General features: G+C 38.3%; 1 protein-coding gene across 2 annotated transcripts in view; it reads right to left on the bottom strand.

The window, feature by feature from the left end:
* Window positions 1-1,333: 1,333 nt before the first annotated feature.
* Window positions 1,334-17,535, bottom strand: part of Mcm9 (minichromosome maintenance complex component 9) — a 67,398-nt gene continuing 51,196 nt past the window's right edge. For both annotated transcript variants that reach the window (XM_013032825.1, XM_013032826.1), the window contains 6 exons: window positions 16,499-16,673; window positions 10,268-10,470; window positions 8,987-9,190; window positions 7,296-7,378; window positions 5,992-6,137; window positions 1,334-4,874 (listed from right to left, as the gene is read on the bottom strand). In XM_013032825.1, coding sequence (XP_012888279.1) covers window positions 3,416-4,874; window positions 5,992-6,137; window positions 7,296-7,378; window positions 8,987-9,190; window positions 10,268-10,470; window positions 16,499-16,673 — 2,270 coding nt within the window. In that variant the 3' untranslated portion in view covers window positions 1,334-3,415. The remainder of the gene's footprint in view (window positions 4,875-5,991; window positions 6,138-7,295; window positions 7,379-8,986; window positions 9,191-10,267; window positions 10,471-16,498; window positions 16,674-17,535) is intronic.

Here is a 17,535-nt window from a genome sequence, read left to right as displayed (position 1 = left end):
AGCAATTAACTTGGAACTGGGCTGCTTGATAAGCTGTACTTCAAAGACTCACCAAGTCCTGGCCAGTACCTCGTGATTGATTTCCAGAATCTGAAACATCCAAATAGTGTGAATTGACTAAAAGGGAGCTCCAGGTCCCCTCATGTGTGGTAAGCCTAAGCATTAGTCTTCCAGCAGCTCCACCAGTTAGGCAGATGGCCTAGGACCACCAAAGGGAAAAGAAATAAAGAACCCATAAAGAATATGTCAATTTGTTAATTTAAATTAAAATTAAATTTGTCAAAGAAGTTTTTCATAATTAAAGTTCAGTATGCCTTAGGGAAAAGTAAAAATTTGATCAAATTAAGCCAAAGAGTTAACAATGTCAGAATAATACTTTCATTTTGCCTATGTTTTTGTAAGACAGAAATTTCCAGTAGAAATTGCTTCCCCTCATAAATTTTAGAATAGCACATAAATATATACTGAAGATTAATGTTTTATTGTCAGAAAGTTATTTTGCGAGGTTGTAAAATTAAAATTTTATTGAGTTGCCTCTCACATAGAAAATTAAGTACAGCTTTTATTGCATTTAAATAATTTTATAGTAAGATAATTTTAAGGAGACCAGTGACCTGAAATACAATATTTTGACAAATCAACCAAGAAATAAGTTATTGTTTACACATTTTATTGACCAGAAATATGTTTTAGATTGTACATTTCCCTCGCCTACATGCTTCCTTGTTACACATATCAAAGACCATGTACAACAAAATTTTAGTTACAAAATCATATAACAAAGGGAAAAGATGTCAGTCAAAATATAACCTCAAGATATTCAAGCCTTCTGCAGCACTGAATGTCTGACCCAATAGCAGTGACAGAAACTTTGTCCACTGGTGACACTCATGTATATCCATCCCTAAGATCTAGAATTTGGCCTCAAAGACCATGGGATCTACAAAAATATAGAACTACTTGAGGATGCTTGATTCTGTGACTTGGGGAAAGAAAAATATCAAAAAATTCTGAAGATCCTATTGTTTTCAGATGCAACAGGTGCATTTAGAAATATAAAGGTGCTAAAAGAACATTGGAATCCACCTCAATTGACCAAGCTCTGATATTCTGAATATCAAATATAAACATAAACTTAGTCATAATCCAAAAAAACACGGTGTGACAGAAGTTTAAAATTTTTACTAAGTCAGGGAATTTTTTTTTTTTTTGGTCGGTCGTGGGGCCTGAGTTCCGGGCCTGGGCACTGTCCCTCAGCTCTTCAGCTCAAGGCAAGCACTCTACCACTTGAGCCACAGTGCCACTTCTGGCTTTTTCTGCTTATATGGTGCTGAGTAATTGAACCCAGGGCCTCATGCACGCAAGGCAAGCAATCTACCACTTAGCCACCTTTCCGGCCCCAGTCAGGGTGTTTTTATACTGAGTATTTTTCCCTGCAAATTATTATGCCTGTTTGTAACAGCTAATAAGTAGTAGTTTCTGTATTTGGATAGGCACCAAGAATAAACACAGAAACTGTGCTTCCTGGCAGAAGGTACCAGAGGTGAAATAGGATAAGGTTAGTAGAAGAAACAATATGATATATTAGAGGAATAAGTAGTAACCAGGTAGAAAGATGGCCTTGGTAATTCAAAATCACCAGGAGACAATTAGATACTATACCTTAAAATATGAATTATATAATGTCCTAACTATATAATTTAACCCCTAAAGAGAACTGAGATTCCCAGTAAAGAACAGAAACAGTTTAAATGACAGTAACATCAAAACACCCTGATAACAAAATAAGCCAATAGGTACTGTCAGCCCCAAAAGAATACATTATTACTTCAAAAAATACCCAAAGAAATCAAGGTATGTAGGCAGGAAACTAAATATAAGAAAGAACTTTAAAAGTTAAACATAAAAAAGTCAGCTCCACACTGTTGCTCATATTTAGAATTACCTCATTTGTACAATCAGGCCATGATTATATTGAAACTACATTTAGATCCTTTAATTCTAGTAAAAATCTAGATCCTTTAATTCTAGTAAAAAAATCCTTAAATATGAAAGAAAAAATACTGAGAGATGAGAAATCCAATAAATGAAGAATCATAATACACTGGGAAGTTTTTAAACAAGAACCATATTCTTGAAGTTTTAGAATAGGTTTAAGTGAATATGCAACAATAAATTCTTTCATCACTATGTATGCAGATGTTTTATCAGCTGCTTAAGGTATTTCCAGACTTTATGCATACTAAATTTGTTCTTAAAGATTTTTCAGAAATTTGTCAATTTTGGAATACTTACATGCTATAGAAAGTGGTTTCACAAATTTTTGTTTCTTTGCATGAATTTCAGTATTTTTTTTCTTTTCTTGTCAGTACCAAGGTTTGAACTAAGAGCCTTGTATTTGCTTAGCTGTTACTCTACCACTTGAACAATACACATCCAGCTCAGAAAGTGAACATTAAGTGAAGTACATGTAATTCTTAGTACTCTTTATGTCCCAAAGCCCTTCAAACAATCTGGGAATCAAGTATTATGCTACAAAAACATAATTCTGAAGATAAAGTCTGTAATGATGGGTTCTAAGAATATTAGAATTTTAATAGCATATGGAATTATCTCTCTCTAACAAATAGTATGCCTGGTTTTAAAAACAAATACATCATAGCTTAGCAGGAACCAAATTCCCATATCAACCACTTGGACGGATGTCACATGATATATGATTGAAATGATAGTTCTCTCTCCTAATTGAAGGTCCCCAAGAGCAAGAAAGAAGAGGCACAAAATGTTGATTCAAGGGGGGGAGCAAGGAAAATTCAAAAGGTCAGTACTTCAGAAAAGTTATTTGACCCACTGTCAGATTATGAATTTGTAAAGATGCCTTTCAAAGTTAGAAAAGCATTAGTCACATTTAATCTGGCACATGAGGATCAACACAGAAGTATTATTAGTAAAATCACACGATTTTGGCAGATCATTCCAAATGACAGTATTATACTTAGCACATACCAGCTAGAAAAAAAAAACAGGAAGAATTAATCCACCTCGTTGGCCTTATGAGGGCTATATTCTTGGCATTGTTCATTGATGAACAGAAGAAGTGACTTAGAGAAGAACTCCTTCCCCATTAAAAAAAAAAGATGGATAGAAAAAACAGAAACATCTTTAGGAATATGAGTACTACATCTGCAAAATTATCACATGAATTTATCTCAAGTACTGGGATCACACTGACCTAAGTTCATTGTATAATTTTAAAGTTCTAAAGATAAACCCAAAATTATAAAACCTGATGGGGAATTGGTATTTGGAATGGTACTCAGTATGGAAAGACAGTATATATGTTTATACATTCCACAATGATATTCTGAAGGCAGTGTTGAGTTGAAGAAGAAATTTGACCAGAAAGCATTACAGATCATGTCTTTTTTCTCATCTCTTCATCCCAATCAAAATCTAATGCTTCGTCATCCAGTTCTGATAGAGTGAAGAGAGAACTTTTGGAAACATTCATTTTCTCAGTCGGCCCCTGTAGATGAAAAGACTTCCTTTTGCTGCCAAGCACTGGAGAAGTGGTTGTGGCAGGAGGGCTAGGGCCTCTCTCATCCCAGTTCTCCCTTTCAGAAGGAGGAAGGGATTCTGATTTGGATTCTGATGAAGTAAAGGAGAAGTTTGCCAATCTGGCTAATGTGCCAGCATGAACCTTGCTGCCTTTATTACTGCATGAAACCTCTTCCTTTCTGTTTTTCTCACAAGCAAGATGAGAACTCCGAGTCTTGTTCCCAAGCTCCAATTCAGGCTCAATAATCCTCTTTTCAGCCCCACATTCCTTTTCTTCTCTTGATCCATCTTTCTCCAGTGGCTGCCATGACAGCTCCTTTGTTCTACTCTTCTGCTGATTGGAACTTCTGTTTCCTGAATTTGATGTCAACTTTTCTGGACCTTTCACAGGCAGGGCTGCATCTTTGCCTGTTTTGTGTTGGGGAGTTTCAGGAGTATGAACTATTTTACTTGTGCCAGGAGACACATGACTGTGGTCTTCAGAGGAGTAGATCAGTTTTGACTTCCTTTTGAAAGTAAATTTTGCCAGTTTGGCCAGTGGAGGAGTTAGACTCTCAGCAATTTCAAGTTCAGACTCTTTGTCCTGAGGAAGAGATTTTGGTCTCTTTTGGGGGGACATTTCTGAGGTTCGTTTGGGTCCAAGTCCACAAATGGCCTGAAGAGGGGAAGGCAAGGTGGGTTGTGAATCTGCTCCGGGAGTCCTTGTGTATGACCCCTGGGCCTCTTTCTTTCGAAGATTGTGCAGTTGGCTGGGGACATGAAGAGTCTGTACTGATTCTGGCCCAGCAGTGTGAACTGCTTTTTCAGACACTAGTGTTCCTCTTTTTGCCTTTTTACCCTTGACACGGGATGGTCTCAATGGAGCACGTGTGGCTCCTGGTGATGGAAGCTGCCCCACGTCTAATTTGCTCCTTTTTCCTGGCTCACTCTTTCCCTGAGATATACTAGAGGATTTTAACAACATATTCTCCTCAGTTGTTTTAGGAACAGGAGGCACAAGACTAGTGTTTATCTGTTCAATCTGAGGGGTTGCCATTAAGTCAAACCAGTCCAAACCACCATCTCTACTATCTCTGTGCTCAGCTGAATGTTTCCTATTTGTTGATCTATTTGGTCCCCTAGAGAGTGGAGGGTCTACAGGAGGGTTTTCCCCAGGGCTGTTGATCACAGGAGAGGCATGGGTACTACAATTTGGTTCCTGTTGTGTTGAAGTTCTCAAGTTTGGTTCTTCCTTTGGATTGTTTCCTGAGGACCCTGGAGCAGTCTCTGCCTCCACTGCCTGTGGCTGGGGTTGGAGCATACTCTCATTCTGTAACCTGGGGCAGAGACAAATAAGGAAAATATGTATTGAAGAGAAGAGAATCTGCTTTAATCTTTCCTTTTGTTTCTGAGATGCCATCTGAAAGGTTTAAGTTCAACTTAATTCCAAGTTAATATCAAGTAGAGTCTCAAAGAGCAGAAGAAAATTATCCTTTTGGAAAAATATAGAATTTAGTGCTCAGATGAGCATTTTAATTCAACCTAAAACTATAGTAACATAAAAAGAAAATGAAATTGGAAGTTGGCCTACATTATTAGATTGCATTCAAAGTCCATTCAATTTAAGATTTTTTTTTTTGAAGATCAATGTAAAATGCTCAGGCTTGTCTCTCACTTGAAATGTTCAAATACAAGAGACTTGTAGCTCTCTGCAAAGCAGCAGAATTGTGGCCAAAGTTCTTTAGGTAAAGAGTATGTTCTTACTAACATATTACACAGTCCTCCTCATCATTATCCAAATTATTTTTGTTTGATTGGTTTTGGGGCTTGAACTCAGGCACTGTTCTTGAACTCTTTAGCTCAAGGCTATTGCTCTCCCACTTTGAGCCACTGCTCCACTTCCAATTTTCTGGTGGTTAACTGGAGATAAGAGTCTCAGGGACTTTCCTGCCTGGGGTTGTTTTGAACCATGATCCTCAGATCTCAGCCTTCGTAGCTGAGTATTACAGGTATGCGTGATCAGCGCTCAACTATTATCCACATTTTTACAACACATGACTAAGCTAAGTTTTCCAACATTCTTCTGTCATTCCTGAGTTCTTAGCCCAACCAATACATTGTGGAGCAGAGACAAGCCATCTCCTCTGAACCAGTCTGAGTTTCGGACTCATGGAACAGTGAGCACTATCGTGGTGTAAGCCACTGAGTTTTGCAATGGTTGATTAAAGAGCCACAAATAACTGAAACAATACCCCACAGATGGACAGATGGATTTTTCTACTTAGTTTGTATTTATTTTACTTTTCTTTGTGATTTTTATTTACTTCTATTTTTTATTATTCTTAAGCAGTTGTAAAAGGGGCTTCAAGTCAACATGTCAATTTACAAGTGCAATGCATCTTAATCAATGTCACCCCTTCTAACGCTATTCCCTTCTTGGGTTTCCTTCCTCACCTTTCAAGTCTTTGAAGCTCTTCACTTAAGAGGTTCTGAAGTTCCAGCTTTTCCAGAATGAGTTCACACTGCCTCCGGTACTGTGCTTGTGGATTTTCAGGAAATGAAGTATGGAGAGCATTCACACCTCCTAGCAGTGCACCTCCCTGAGGGGAGAAAACACCAGTGAAAGCCAACAGGCCAGCTTTCATAGGGGCCAGACATACTAGGGACTCTTTGTTGTTGTTGGTTGCTGGGCCTGGTCATTGTCCCTGAGCTCTTCAGCTCAAGGGTAGTGCTCTACCACTTGAGTCATAGCACTACTTCCAGCTTTTTCTGCTTACGTGGTGCTGAGGAATTGAACCCAGGGCCTCATGCATGCAAGGCAAGCACTCTACCAATGAGCCACCTTCCCAGCCCCATACTAGGGACTCTTGAACCTAGGTGGCGAAGACCAGCCACACTACACCCTCATCCTGAGAATCAAAGCCACCTGGGAACCTTTTTTAAAACCTCAATAATTGTCTTTCTTTCTTGAAGCCACATTGTCATTAATAAGAGTATGAACATACCTGCGGAGAGAAAGGGTGAGGCCTTTTTACCAATGGCAAAAGCAATGGCAATAGTGGACTGAAGGTCTCTATAACATTTCCTCTCACAAATAATTATTTTTGGCTATTTTTTCAGGCAGCATTAGGTCAGAATATAGTCATTTTAATACCTTTTTTTAAAAAGTGGTGGTGGTGGTACTGGGGTTTAAATTTAGGGCCTTATGTTTATTGGGCAGGAACTCCACTGCTGAACTACACTTCCAGTCCTTTTTTGTCCTGGTTATTTTTGAGACAAGGTCTCCCTTCCTGCCCAGGTGTGTGCCTGGACTGCAATCTACCTTCACTTCCTTTGGTAGCTGTGATGACAGATGTGCACCACCAAGTGTAGCTTCTTTCTGTAGAGATTTAGTTTTGTACTTTTTTCCCTAGGCTGGCTTGCAATGGTGATCTTCCCACTCTCAGTCTCTTACAGAATGACAGGCTTGTGCTACTTTACCCATCTAAGAGTTGAGAAAGAGGGTCTCATGAATATGAACATAGCTGGGTGCCAGTGGCTCATGCAATTTGAGCATTGTGGTTCAAAGCCAGCCCAGGCAGGAAAGTCCTCAAGACTCTTATCTCCAATTAACTACCAGAAAACCAGAAGTGGATCTGTGGCTCAATTGGTAGAGTGCTAGCCTTGAGCTGAAAAGCTCAGGGATAGGGCCCAGGCTCAGAATTCAAGCCCCACGACTGACAAAAACAAAACAAAACAAAACCTGAAAATAGCCTTACCTGCATGGAGGACTCCATTACTGACACCACTGTAATCGCATCTTCCAGAGTCACAGTACTGCGGAACATCAGGCGAGCATGAGCTAAGAAAAAAGACACATTTTTAACTTGGAAAAAATTATATTAAGTGAAGTAAGCCAGGCCCAAAGAAACATAGGTCCCACGGTTTCCCTTATATGCAATATCTAGTATATGTATGCGTCAAGCGGAAAAGGTCAGATAATGTGATGTCAGGAAAATGAACCCTTAGATATGTATTTTAATGTTTTTTTCTTTCATGCATGTGTTTCTAATCATTTATAAGATTATCTCTTTGTTGCTTTGTATGTCCCTCCCCCACAGTATAACCCCTGCTTTCACTATATTTGATGTCAGTATAACTTGTGGAGGAGATGGGGAAAAACCAGTTGTTTAAGGATAAAGGGGAACCGGTGCAACAATGAGAAGTACAAGTTGTCATGTCCAAAACGAGCTTTACAATGTCGGTGCGGGGGGGAGGGGGTGGAAAGGGGGGGAAGGAGAAGGATTGGGATTGGGGGGGAGGGGGGAGGCTGGGAAGGGATGTGAAGGGTAAACAAAGGAGGAGGATGCAATGCTTGGTAAGAAATGTACGCATTATCCTGCCCATGCAATTGTAACCCCTCTGTACAGTATGTTCACAAATAAAACAAAATTAAATTTATAAAAAAAGACATATTTTTAAAAAGGAATATTTGAATCAATAAATATATTTTATGAATTAGCTACTTATTAATCACAAATTAATTTTATTAAAACAAGCACAAAAATCTATACTCAATTGGCTTCACAGTTGTTTCTCTAATAACAGGCCTGATGCTTCCTCTACACAGCTCATGTAATTTTGTATATTCATATAAAAATGTAGTTTTGGAGTTTACCAGAGAAAGGATCATATGAGCATATTTAATATTCAGCAACTTTTATTACTTTTAATCTGTTATAGGAATATACAAAATTAAAACTCATTTCTCATCTGTGATGGTTCTCTTTATGTATGATTTATAAATTTCTCAAAACTACCAACCTAGTAAGCCAGATTAGGCATATGTCTTGCCCTCATACTAACTAGAAATCCTTGAGAAAAAAAATGAGCTCCATTTGTTTCATAGTACTTGATTCTATCATGATGCTTTTAACTCAGGTAAAAATCTTTTTAGATTTAAAAATAGGCTAAAATGTTAAAAACAAGCATTAGGCAAAAAGAGTTTGATATCCTCATTGGCTATATGTGTACATACGAGATTTATGTTTTAGGGATGAGACTTAAATTGGTTGTTATAATGATACAGATACGTAACATCTGGGAATTACTTAGAAAAAAAAACAAAAAATGCTAATGGAAAGAAATTCTAAACAATAAACTATGCCATTGAAAATGCATACAGAGCTGCCTCTGAGAAATAAAACATCAGAGAAAGCTTTCTAAATTAATAACTTCTTAAGTTATGGGAGGTGCAGAGATATTACCAAGATTCTTTTTTTCTGAAGAACATTACATTTTTTACTCAACCCCTCTATCTGTGCTCAGAATTCAGAGCCTTTAAGTGACTATGAACCCCTTAGAGTAGGTATTATTCTTACTTTGAATAAGAATAATCCTTGGTGCTGACTTCCATGCTGTGCATACAGTAGGCATTCAATAAAAGCATCCTTTGTTTATTGAAACAAACCTTCTGCTAATCGGATCAAGCTTTCCAACAAGCGGATGGTTGTCCGGGCTGCATTCCGGGAATCGCTCTGCCTTTGCATCTGATAATACCGGAGAAGAACCTGATTCCCCACATCAGACAGTGTGGGCTGGAGATTCCTAATGAGGCAGAAGTAGGTTTTCATCTTCTCCATGCTCCAGAGCTTCTCCGATTTGCTTGGGTAACCTGATATATATCAGACGTTGGGTCAGAAAATTGAAAGAATTGATAAACATATCATTTTAAGGGACTGGAAAAAGTTCTTTTTTTATTGTCAAAATGATGTACGAGGGGTTACGGTTACATAAGTAATATAAATAAGTACATTTCCTGTCAAACTTATTACCCCTTCCCTCATTTTTCTCCTACTTTCTCTCTCCCCCAATCCTCCCCCACTCCAAGTTGTACAGATCATTTCCGACATATTGTCTTGTGTATATTGCTGTTGCATTGGTTCTTTGTCTCACCATTCTGCTGTTCTCCTTCCCTTTGGAAGTTCTTGCACTCATTTCTTTTGGTGGCTATTAGAATCTAGACTTACTCTCTGTTTTTGTTTTTGGTTTGTTTGCTTGATTTTGTGTCTGTACTAGGGCTTGAACTTAGGACCTGGGTATTCTTCCTTAGCTTTTTTGCCCAAAGGGCTGCCATGTTGCCACTTGAGCCACAGCTTCACTTCCAGGTTTTTGGTGGTTAGCTGGGGATAAATGTCTCATGGACTTTATTGCCAAGGGTAGTTTCAAAACTTGATTCTCAGATCAAGTAGTGAGTAGCTAGAAGTAGATGCATGAGCTATCAATGACCAATAGCACTCAGTTTTAAAATAAGCTGTTTTAGTATCTCAGCTTAATGGAAGAAAGCATCCTCAGAGGTTAAAACTCTTCTTAATTTATGGTAATTATTCTGATTTATAGTAATAAAAATACTTGAATAAATCTAATTTGAACAGAAGTTCACATCTAGAGATATGCTTCATAATTCAGGGTAGCTTCCTTTGTGTGCAGCAAGAGCTGAGTAGTAGTACAATTCATCAGAGAGGATGTGCTTAAAACTACAACCTTTCCATGGCAAGAGGAGAAAGCTGATTTCCCTTATGCTCATTATTCTGTGGTCCCATATTATTCTGGGGCCTACTAAGTACTTCTGTCTAAGAATCTCTCTATTGCTTGTTAGGCAGGCATCTTGAATATAATTATCTTCATGGGAAACTTCCTTTAGGTAGGTCTAATTTTTCCTTGCCACCCCGAATGATCTGTCTTTACATACCTTTGTTTTCTAAGATAAATGAGGAAATTATGCGATCCCAGTCTTCATTCTTGGTATCAAGCAAAACCAGGATCAGGTCAAATCGACTTAAGAGTGGACTGCCAAGGGCAATATTCACAGACACAGATTCATGGGGGTCATACTGGCCTTTGGGATTAGTTGCTGCCAGGATGGTGGTCCTTGTGTTCAGCTTGCACACAAGGCTGTGGAGAGGGAGAGACAGGGTAAAACTCACTGGCTAGAGGAATCAAATACAAATGAAGAATAAATGTGTTAATAAAATGGGGCTAGAAAATCTGGAGAAACTCTTGTGAAAGGTAATATGGCATGATATAGGGAGACATTATGAATACTAAATTCAAACAAAGTACCCTGAAATGAGTTTACCTTGGACGGAACCAATTGTTCCATAAACACCATGCTTCTACAAATGAGCATATCACTGCTAAGTGCTAAGAAGCATACATAATTAAACAAACAGATACCATTCCTTAGGCATTTTCAACTCATGAGCTATAAAGCATAGTTTAAGGCAGCATATGGTAAGTTATGTAAATGTAAAGATTCCAGGGGGAATAAGAATGGCATATATTTATGTAGATGGAAAAGATGATTAGAGAAACTTTTTTTTTCTTTTTTTGGTCTGGTACCCGAGCTTGAACTAAGTACCAGGGCCTCACAAACCCCCATGGCTTTTTTGCTCATGGCTAGAACTCTACAACTTTAGCCATAATCAGTCTTTTGGTGGTTAACTGGACATAAGAGTCTTATAGATTTTCCTGCCTGGACTGGCTTCAAACCACCATCCATAGATTTCAACCTTCTGAGTAGCTAGGATAATAAGGGTGAGCCACCGGTGCCTAGTGAGCTAAACATTTTATTTTATTTATTTGTTTTCTGGTTGGTCGTGGGGCTTGAACTCTGGGCCTGGGTGCTGTCCCTGAGCTCTTCAGCTCAAGGCTAGCCCTCTACCACTTGAGACACAGCACCACTTCCAGTTTTCTGGTGGTTAATTGAAGAGTCTCTTGGACTTTCCTGCTTGAGCTGGCTTTAAACCATGATCCTCAGATCTCACCCTTTGGAGCAGCTAGGATTACAGGCATGAGCCACCAGTGCCCACCTTGAGCTAAACATTTTAAATTTAAGTTACCCAGTTGTTTTTATAGATCCTTCAGAAAATATCCTTGTATTTGTGATGGTCTGCTATTATTCTTGGTACCTTTTACAGAATGCCCTATCTGCACACATCACTTTCCTCACTGCCTATTTATTGATACTTCCAAATAGCTAAGCTACAGCAGCAGTCACTGCTATGTGTTCACCAAACCTTGTTTTTCTTTCCCTCTAGTAAGAAACCAAAATTACATTTTCCATCCACCTTGGCTATCGTGCTAAGCCTGTAAAAAACAAGCATAGACTATCTCTTCTAGATCTGGCACCTGAAAGCAAACCATCCCTTATTCTTCCTTTTACTTGTCAGAAGTACAAAATACAAGGCCCTGGAATCAGAGAATCACATAAGGAAGGATGGGCTTTGGCCCTGAATGACTATATGGAATAGAGAACCTAACTCTTAATCCACATCATACTGTGACAAGAATAAGTTTCTCCAGAATGGAGAAGACCAAGTGCTTGTTGAAAGCAATCTCACCCCGCAGCTGTGGTTCCTAAATTAGGCTAATCAACCAGATTCAGGAAGGTTTTTACAATACAGATCTCCAGGTCCTAGCTCCAAGAAGATGATTCAGGAGACCCTGGTATTAGCAGTCAAATGGGGATCCCTGTCCTGGCTCTTTTAGGGCTATTGGAAATACAAATGCAATAAATGTTTACTTACTTTGTCTAATTACAAGGTTATGAACTTCTTTTCATATTTGTAGTGTCGGTAGCTAGCTGAGTGCAAGACACTGCTTAGTGTGCAATGTATATTTATTGAGCAAAACAGTAAGTTTCTACCTTGCTGTTTTAATTGGCACGTTATCCTTTCTACTTAGGCATGCAAGTATAATTTAATAGCACCAAATGTACAACTTGTAATGTTAAATGTTCTCCTAAAATGCATTCTTAGCACATAGCAAGGATGTCCTGTATTACTGATACCCTGCCCTTGAAAAGATGCTGTCCAGTTACATTTATAAAGAATCTTGAAAATAGTGGTCTATTATTATCTTTCCATATCATGATCAGCATCATGCAAAGTCTTTTCAAATATATGTACATCATTGTGTGGCTCTGTACTGCCATTGCCTAGATACAGGTGTTGATTTGCACAATATAAAACAACAGGTAAATCTAAATACTGACAACCCTTAAAAGCTCATATCACATTATTTGCTTATTAGTTTCTTCTTCTACTATTAAGCAGCCAGGACAAAATCCAAATAAACTTTTAAAATATTTCCATATGCAGATGCAGTGGCTTGTTCCTACTGGGAGGATCTCTTGAAATCTGGAGTTTGGTAGCCATATCCTATCTCTTAAAAAATAACAAGTTTCGCTGGGTGCCAGTGGCTCACGCCTATAATTCTAGATACTCAGGTAACTGAAATCTGAGGATCATGGTTCATGGTTCGAAGCCAGCCCAGGCAGAAAAGTCTGTGAGACTCTTATCTCCAATAAACTTCTCAAAAAAATCTCCAATAAGCTACTCAAAAACACCCAAGAAAGTGGAAGTAGAGCTGTGGAGCTGTGTGGCTCAAGTGGTAAAGCTTCTACCTTGAGCAAAAGAAGGTGAGGGACAGCGCCCAGGCCCAGAGTTTAAGCCCCAGGATTGGCACACACACATACAAACACACACACAATCCAAACTAAATGACATAATCAAAGAATAACAAAATTTAAAATCTTGGTCTTCTCAAACATGTATTAACTCAATATTATCTATATTTTGGTTACTGACGTGGTTTACATTTTAGTAGACTGTAGCCACTCAATGTTTTTCTTTTTTTCTGTCTTCTGATCATAATAAGCCTTTACATTGAGGAAAACACAATGATTCCCTCCCAGTTGCTTACTCACTAACTGGTAGGTGTAGGGATCTGAAACACTGACCAGGAAAACACTGTATACTGGTTAATCTCAAGTGAAAAACCAATGTAAGAAATTAACATAGTCAAATGTATTAAGTATAACATTCTTATATTTGAAAAAAAGAACAAACCTATTTTCTACAGTACATATAGAATGATGTGTGTGTATGTGTGTACTGGTCCTGGGCCTTGAACTCTAGTTACTGTCCCTGAGCTTTTGTGCTCAAGACTACTGCTCTACCACTTGAGCTACATAGCCCTACTTCGGTTTTTGGGTATTTTTAATTGGAGATTAGAGTCTCACAGACTTTCCTGCTCAGGCTGGCTTCAAAGCATGATCATCAGATCTTGGCCTCTTAAGTAGCTAGGGTTATAGGTGTGAGTCATCAGCACCTGGCAAGAATGATATGTTTTTTAAAAGTCTCAGGAATGCTCTTAGAGTCTATCAGCCATTCTGATACAGTGGGGTTCACACTAATATCCTTAAGGGATAAACTGGCAAATGGAGAGGAGATAAGGGTTTTCTGCAGGGTAAAACTTAGGACACTCCATATCTTTGTTTTTATTTTGGTCAAATTCATTATTAGGTATTCCTTTTTCATATTTAACTGTATCTACTACTAATCAATACTGTGGTATCACATTAATCTCTGTAGAGACATTTTCTCAAGAGTTTTGTATTTGGTAATTTGCTGCATATGTTGTATCAGGAAGATTAGCAGGGCCCTAATTATTATGGGTAATGAATTCTGAATGATTCTGAAAGCTGTTAGACCAAAATGTTAAGATGAGCTACTGCTAGAGGTAGAAATTGCTTAGTGGTGCAGAGTGAGGGGTAAGAAAAATGAACACATGAGCTAATGGGAACTTGAAGGGTGTTTCCCTTCATTCCTACTACCAAGCAGATGAGATATACACACCGGTGACTTTGGCACATTTACCTGCTAATCCAAATGCAAAAATAACACATGACTCTTGCATAATTTTGTCAAAATAAGGGTCAAAAAACTAAGAAAACTTGTAAGAAGTAGAAAAGGATCACCTAGTTGGTGGTAGCTCTAGTCTGGGGAGAGATTGTAAAAATCACTGCCAACCTAGACTAAATCTATGTCTCACTCACTAGTTACATGAGACTTCATCTCTTTAAAGGCCTGCCACCTTTGTCTGTCTCTGAATCCTACTTAAACTTCAAGACTTTCTTCATTTAAAAACAAAACACCAAAGGGCTGGGAAGGTGGCTCAGTGGTAGAGTGCTTGCCTTGCAGGCCTGAGGCCCTGGGTTTGATTCCTCAGCACCACATAAGCAAAAAGAAAAAAGCCGGAAGTGGTGCTGTGGCTCAAGTGGTAGAGCACTAGCCTTGAGCTGAAGAGCTGAGGGACAGTGCCCAGGCCCAGAGTTCAGGCCCCACGACTGGACCCCCCCAAAAAAAAAAACATACCTAAAAAAGACTGATTCAGTCTGTCTGAACTGTGGTTGCCAAGAATTGACAAATCTACCTCACTTCGCAACACCCCAGTCCTTTGGTATATTCCTTATGATTCTTGTCTTCATTACAGTTCTGGACAAGCCATATACAATGATACTCACCAAGCACATAATCTCATAATCCCTTCCATGGAAACTTCGATACAGGAACAGCTGACTAGACTAGAGTTTGGCACCTCACCCAAGAACAGTCCATCCATAGACTGGCTAGAGGCCTAGGAGCTGTTGAACAAATCTTTTAATAGGAATGATAGTACCTAACTGGGCCTCCCTTGAAGATATTTGAAATAGTAAAGGTATTTGAAGTTGTTTGACTAAAGCGGGCTGACTGAATCTAAAAAAGACCCCAAAACAAAGAAAGAGAATCTATGAATCATAATAATGAGACAGCAGGGTTGAAGATAAATAAACTTCTGAAGCTATGGCGACAATGCAGTAACACAGCTGCTGTTTATATCCACTTGAATATGAATGAACTCATACTCCCCAAATCATGTTCAATAAAACAGTAGTTATGATAGTACAGAGAAATTCAGTGGCATGCCCAGCTAACAGGCATTGGAGCTGGAACCTCAGTATAGTCAGGAGGGTTCTAGACTCTTTAATTATTATGGTAATTCTGTCTAAGCCCAAGAAAAAGGAAAGGAAAAAAAGAAAAAAAAGAAAGGGCTCTTGATGTGTTCCCTGAACTTGTTCCATGTCATACCCAACATGTCATGATATACTACTGTAAAACCATACTTTATGTACATTTTCTGCAACTGACTAGGCTGCAGTTAAATTAGCTGTGGCTAAGTTTGTGGCTAATTTACAATATCTCATAGGTTATACCTTAAATGTTATTCTTCAAGCATCCATAGTTATCTTATATAAGTGTATTGCTACTCTAGATTTTAAGACCACAAAGGAAATCTACCTGATGTTGAGGCAGCTCTATCCACTGCTAAGTCTCTCTTGTACTGATTTTAAATAGATGTCCTTGACCTCCTAACCTTTAATACTAAAGGAAACTGAACAAGTCTAACTGCATTTCTACATCTGAGTTCTTAAAAATAATTACACATAAATACCTCTTCAATTATTTCCTCTAGATATGATAGAAAACATAGGTAACATATTGCAGCATCAAAAATCAACATTATGGTTAAATGACAAAAAAAAACCCACCACTAACTTAGATACAAATATTGATTTCCAAGTTCCCACAGAGAATAAGTTGAATTCTTCATTGAAAGTTCATGAATCCCTCTCATTAGTTAACTCAACCTATATATATATTTTTTTTTGGGGGGGGGGGTCCGGTCATGGGGCTTGAACTCTGGGCCTGGGTGCTGTCCCTCAGCTCTTCAGCTCAAGGCTAGTGCTCTACCACTTGAGCCACAGCACCACTTCCGGCTTTTTTTTCTTTTTGCTTATGTGGTGCTGAGGAATAGAACCCAGGGCCTCATGCATGCAAAGCAAGCACTCTACCACTGAGCCACCTTCCCAGCCCAACTCAACCTATATTTATACCTTATTTTCCCCTCTCTTTTCTATAGTAATTCACTTTTATTTCCTCATACACCTTTATATTGTAATAAGGAAACATTTTCATGAGTATCTTGCAGTGATAACTAATAATCTCTGAAAGGTTCCATAACATTTTTGCCATTTTCTCCTAATGATGTATTAAATAATTTCAGTATTCCACAGATTTTAAAACAAAGTAACACTTACCCAGCTTTAGCAACACTTATGGTTTGCTGCTCCATGGCTTCATGGATACTGGTTCTATCATGCTCTTTGAGGCTATTAAACTCATCAATACAGCAAAGACCCGCATCTGCAAGCACTAAGGCCCCCGCCTCTAAATTCCATTCTCCTGAGTCTTTTACAGCAGTTACTGTCAGACCTGAGGAAACAAGGAGGCTGTGTCACATGAAGGTATCTCAGACTAAGCTGGCTTCAGGATGAATTCTACCAAATATTTGAGGAAGAAATAATGTCAGCTCTACACAAAAAATTTCAAATACATAGAACAGGGAACACGGCCCAACTCATTTATTGAAGCTACTACTATAATGATACTAAGCCAGGCAAAAAACATTTTTAAAAAGCAACCAACAATAACAACACAAAAAACGACAGATCAATGTCCTTCATAGAGATTCAAAGATTCTCAACAAAATACAAATACAAAAAGTTCAATAATATAAAAAAGGTAACCAGGATATAAACTTTTTTTGTTTATATTATTGACAATATCAACTAATGAGGACTGGGAAGCAAAAGGAACTGTCATTCACTGTGGCTATGAATGCAGAAACAAGAACAATCACAGTGGAAGACAATGGTGATATTTTACAAAGCAAACAAACTCCTGTAACTCAATTCAGCAAGCTCACTCTTTGGTATTTATTTAAAGGATCTGAAAACTTATATTTACACAAAAATGTGCTCACAGATGTTTATAGAAACTATTCAGAATTTGCAACAAAATTGTTAATAAAATTGAGAAGCAATGAAAAGACTAAATACTGGATGATTCCAACCATACTACATTCCTGACAAGAACATAGTACAAACACCAGGGGTTGAAGGGAGAGAGGATCAACTCTACCTTGTGAGAGGCAAGAAGAAAAGAAATATTTCTAATGTTTAAAATACAGCATTAATAAGTATTTAGCATCTTAAATGTTTATATTTAGGTGGCCTTTATTTGAAAGTTTTGAATTTGAAGGAAGGAAGGAAGGAAGGAAGGAAGGAAGGAAGGA

Source organism: Dipodomys ordii, unplaced genomic scaffold (assembly GCF_000151885.1).
Source record: "Dipodomys ordii isolate 6190 unplaced genomic scaffold, Dord_2.0 Scaffold157, whole genome shotgun sequence".
Taxonomy (NCBI): Eukaryota; Metazoa; Chordata; class Mammalia; order Rodentia; family Heteromyidae; genus Dipodomys; species Dipodomys ordii.
The sequence above is the reverse complement of the archived record's forward strand: the minus strand, read 5'-3'. Positions and strand labels throughout refer to the sequence as shown.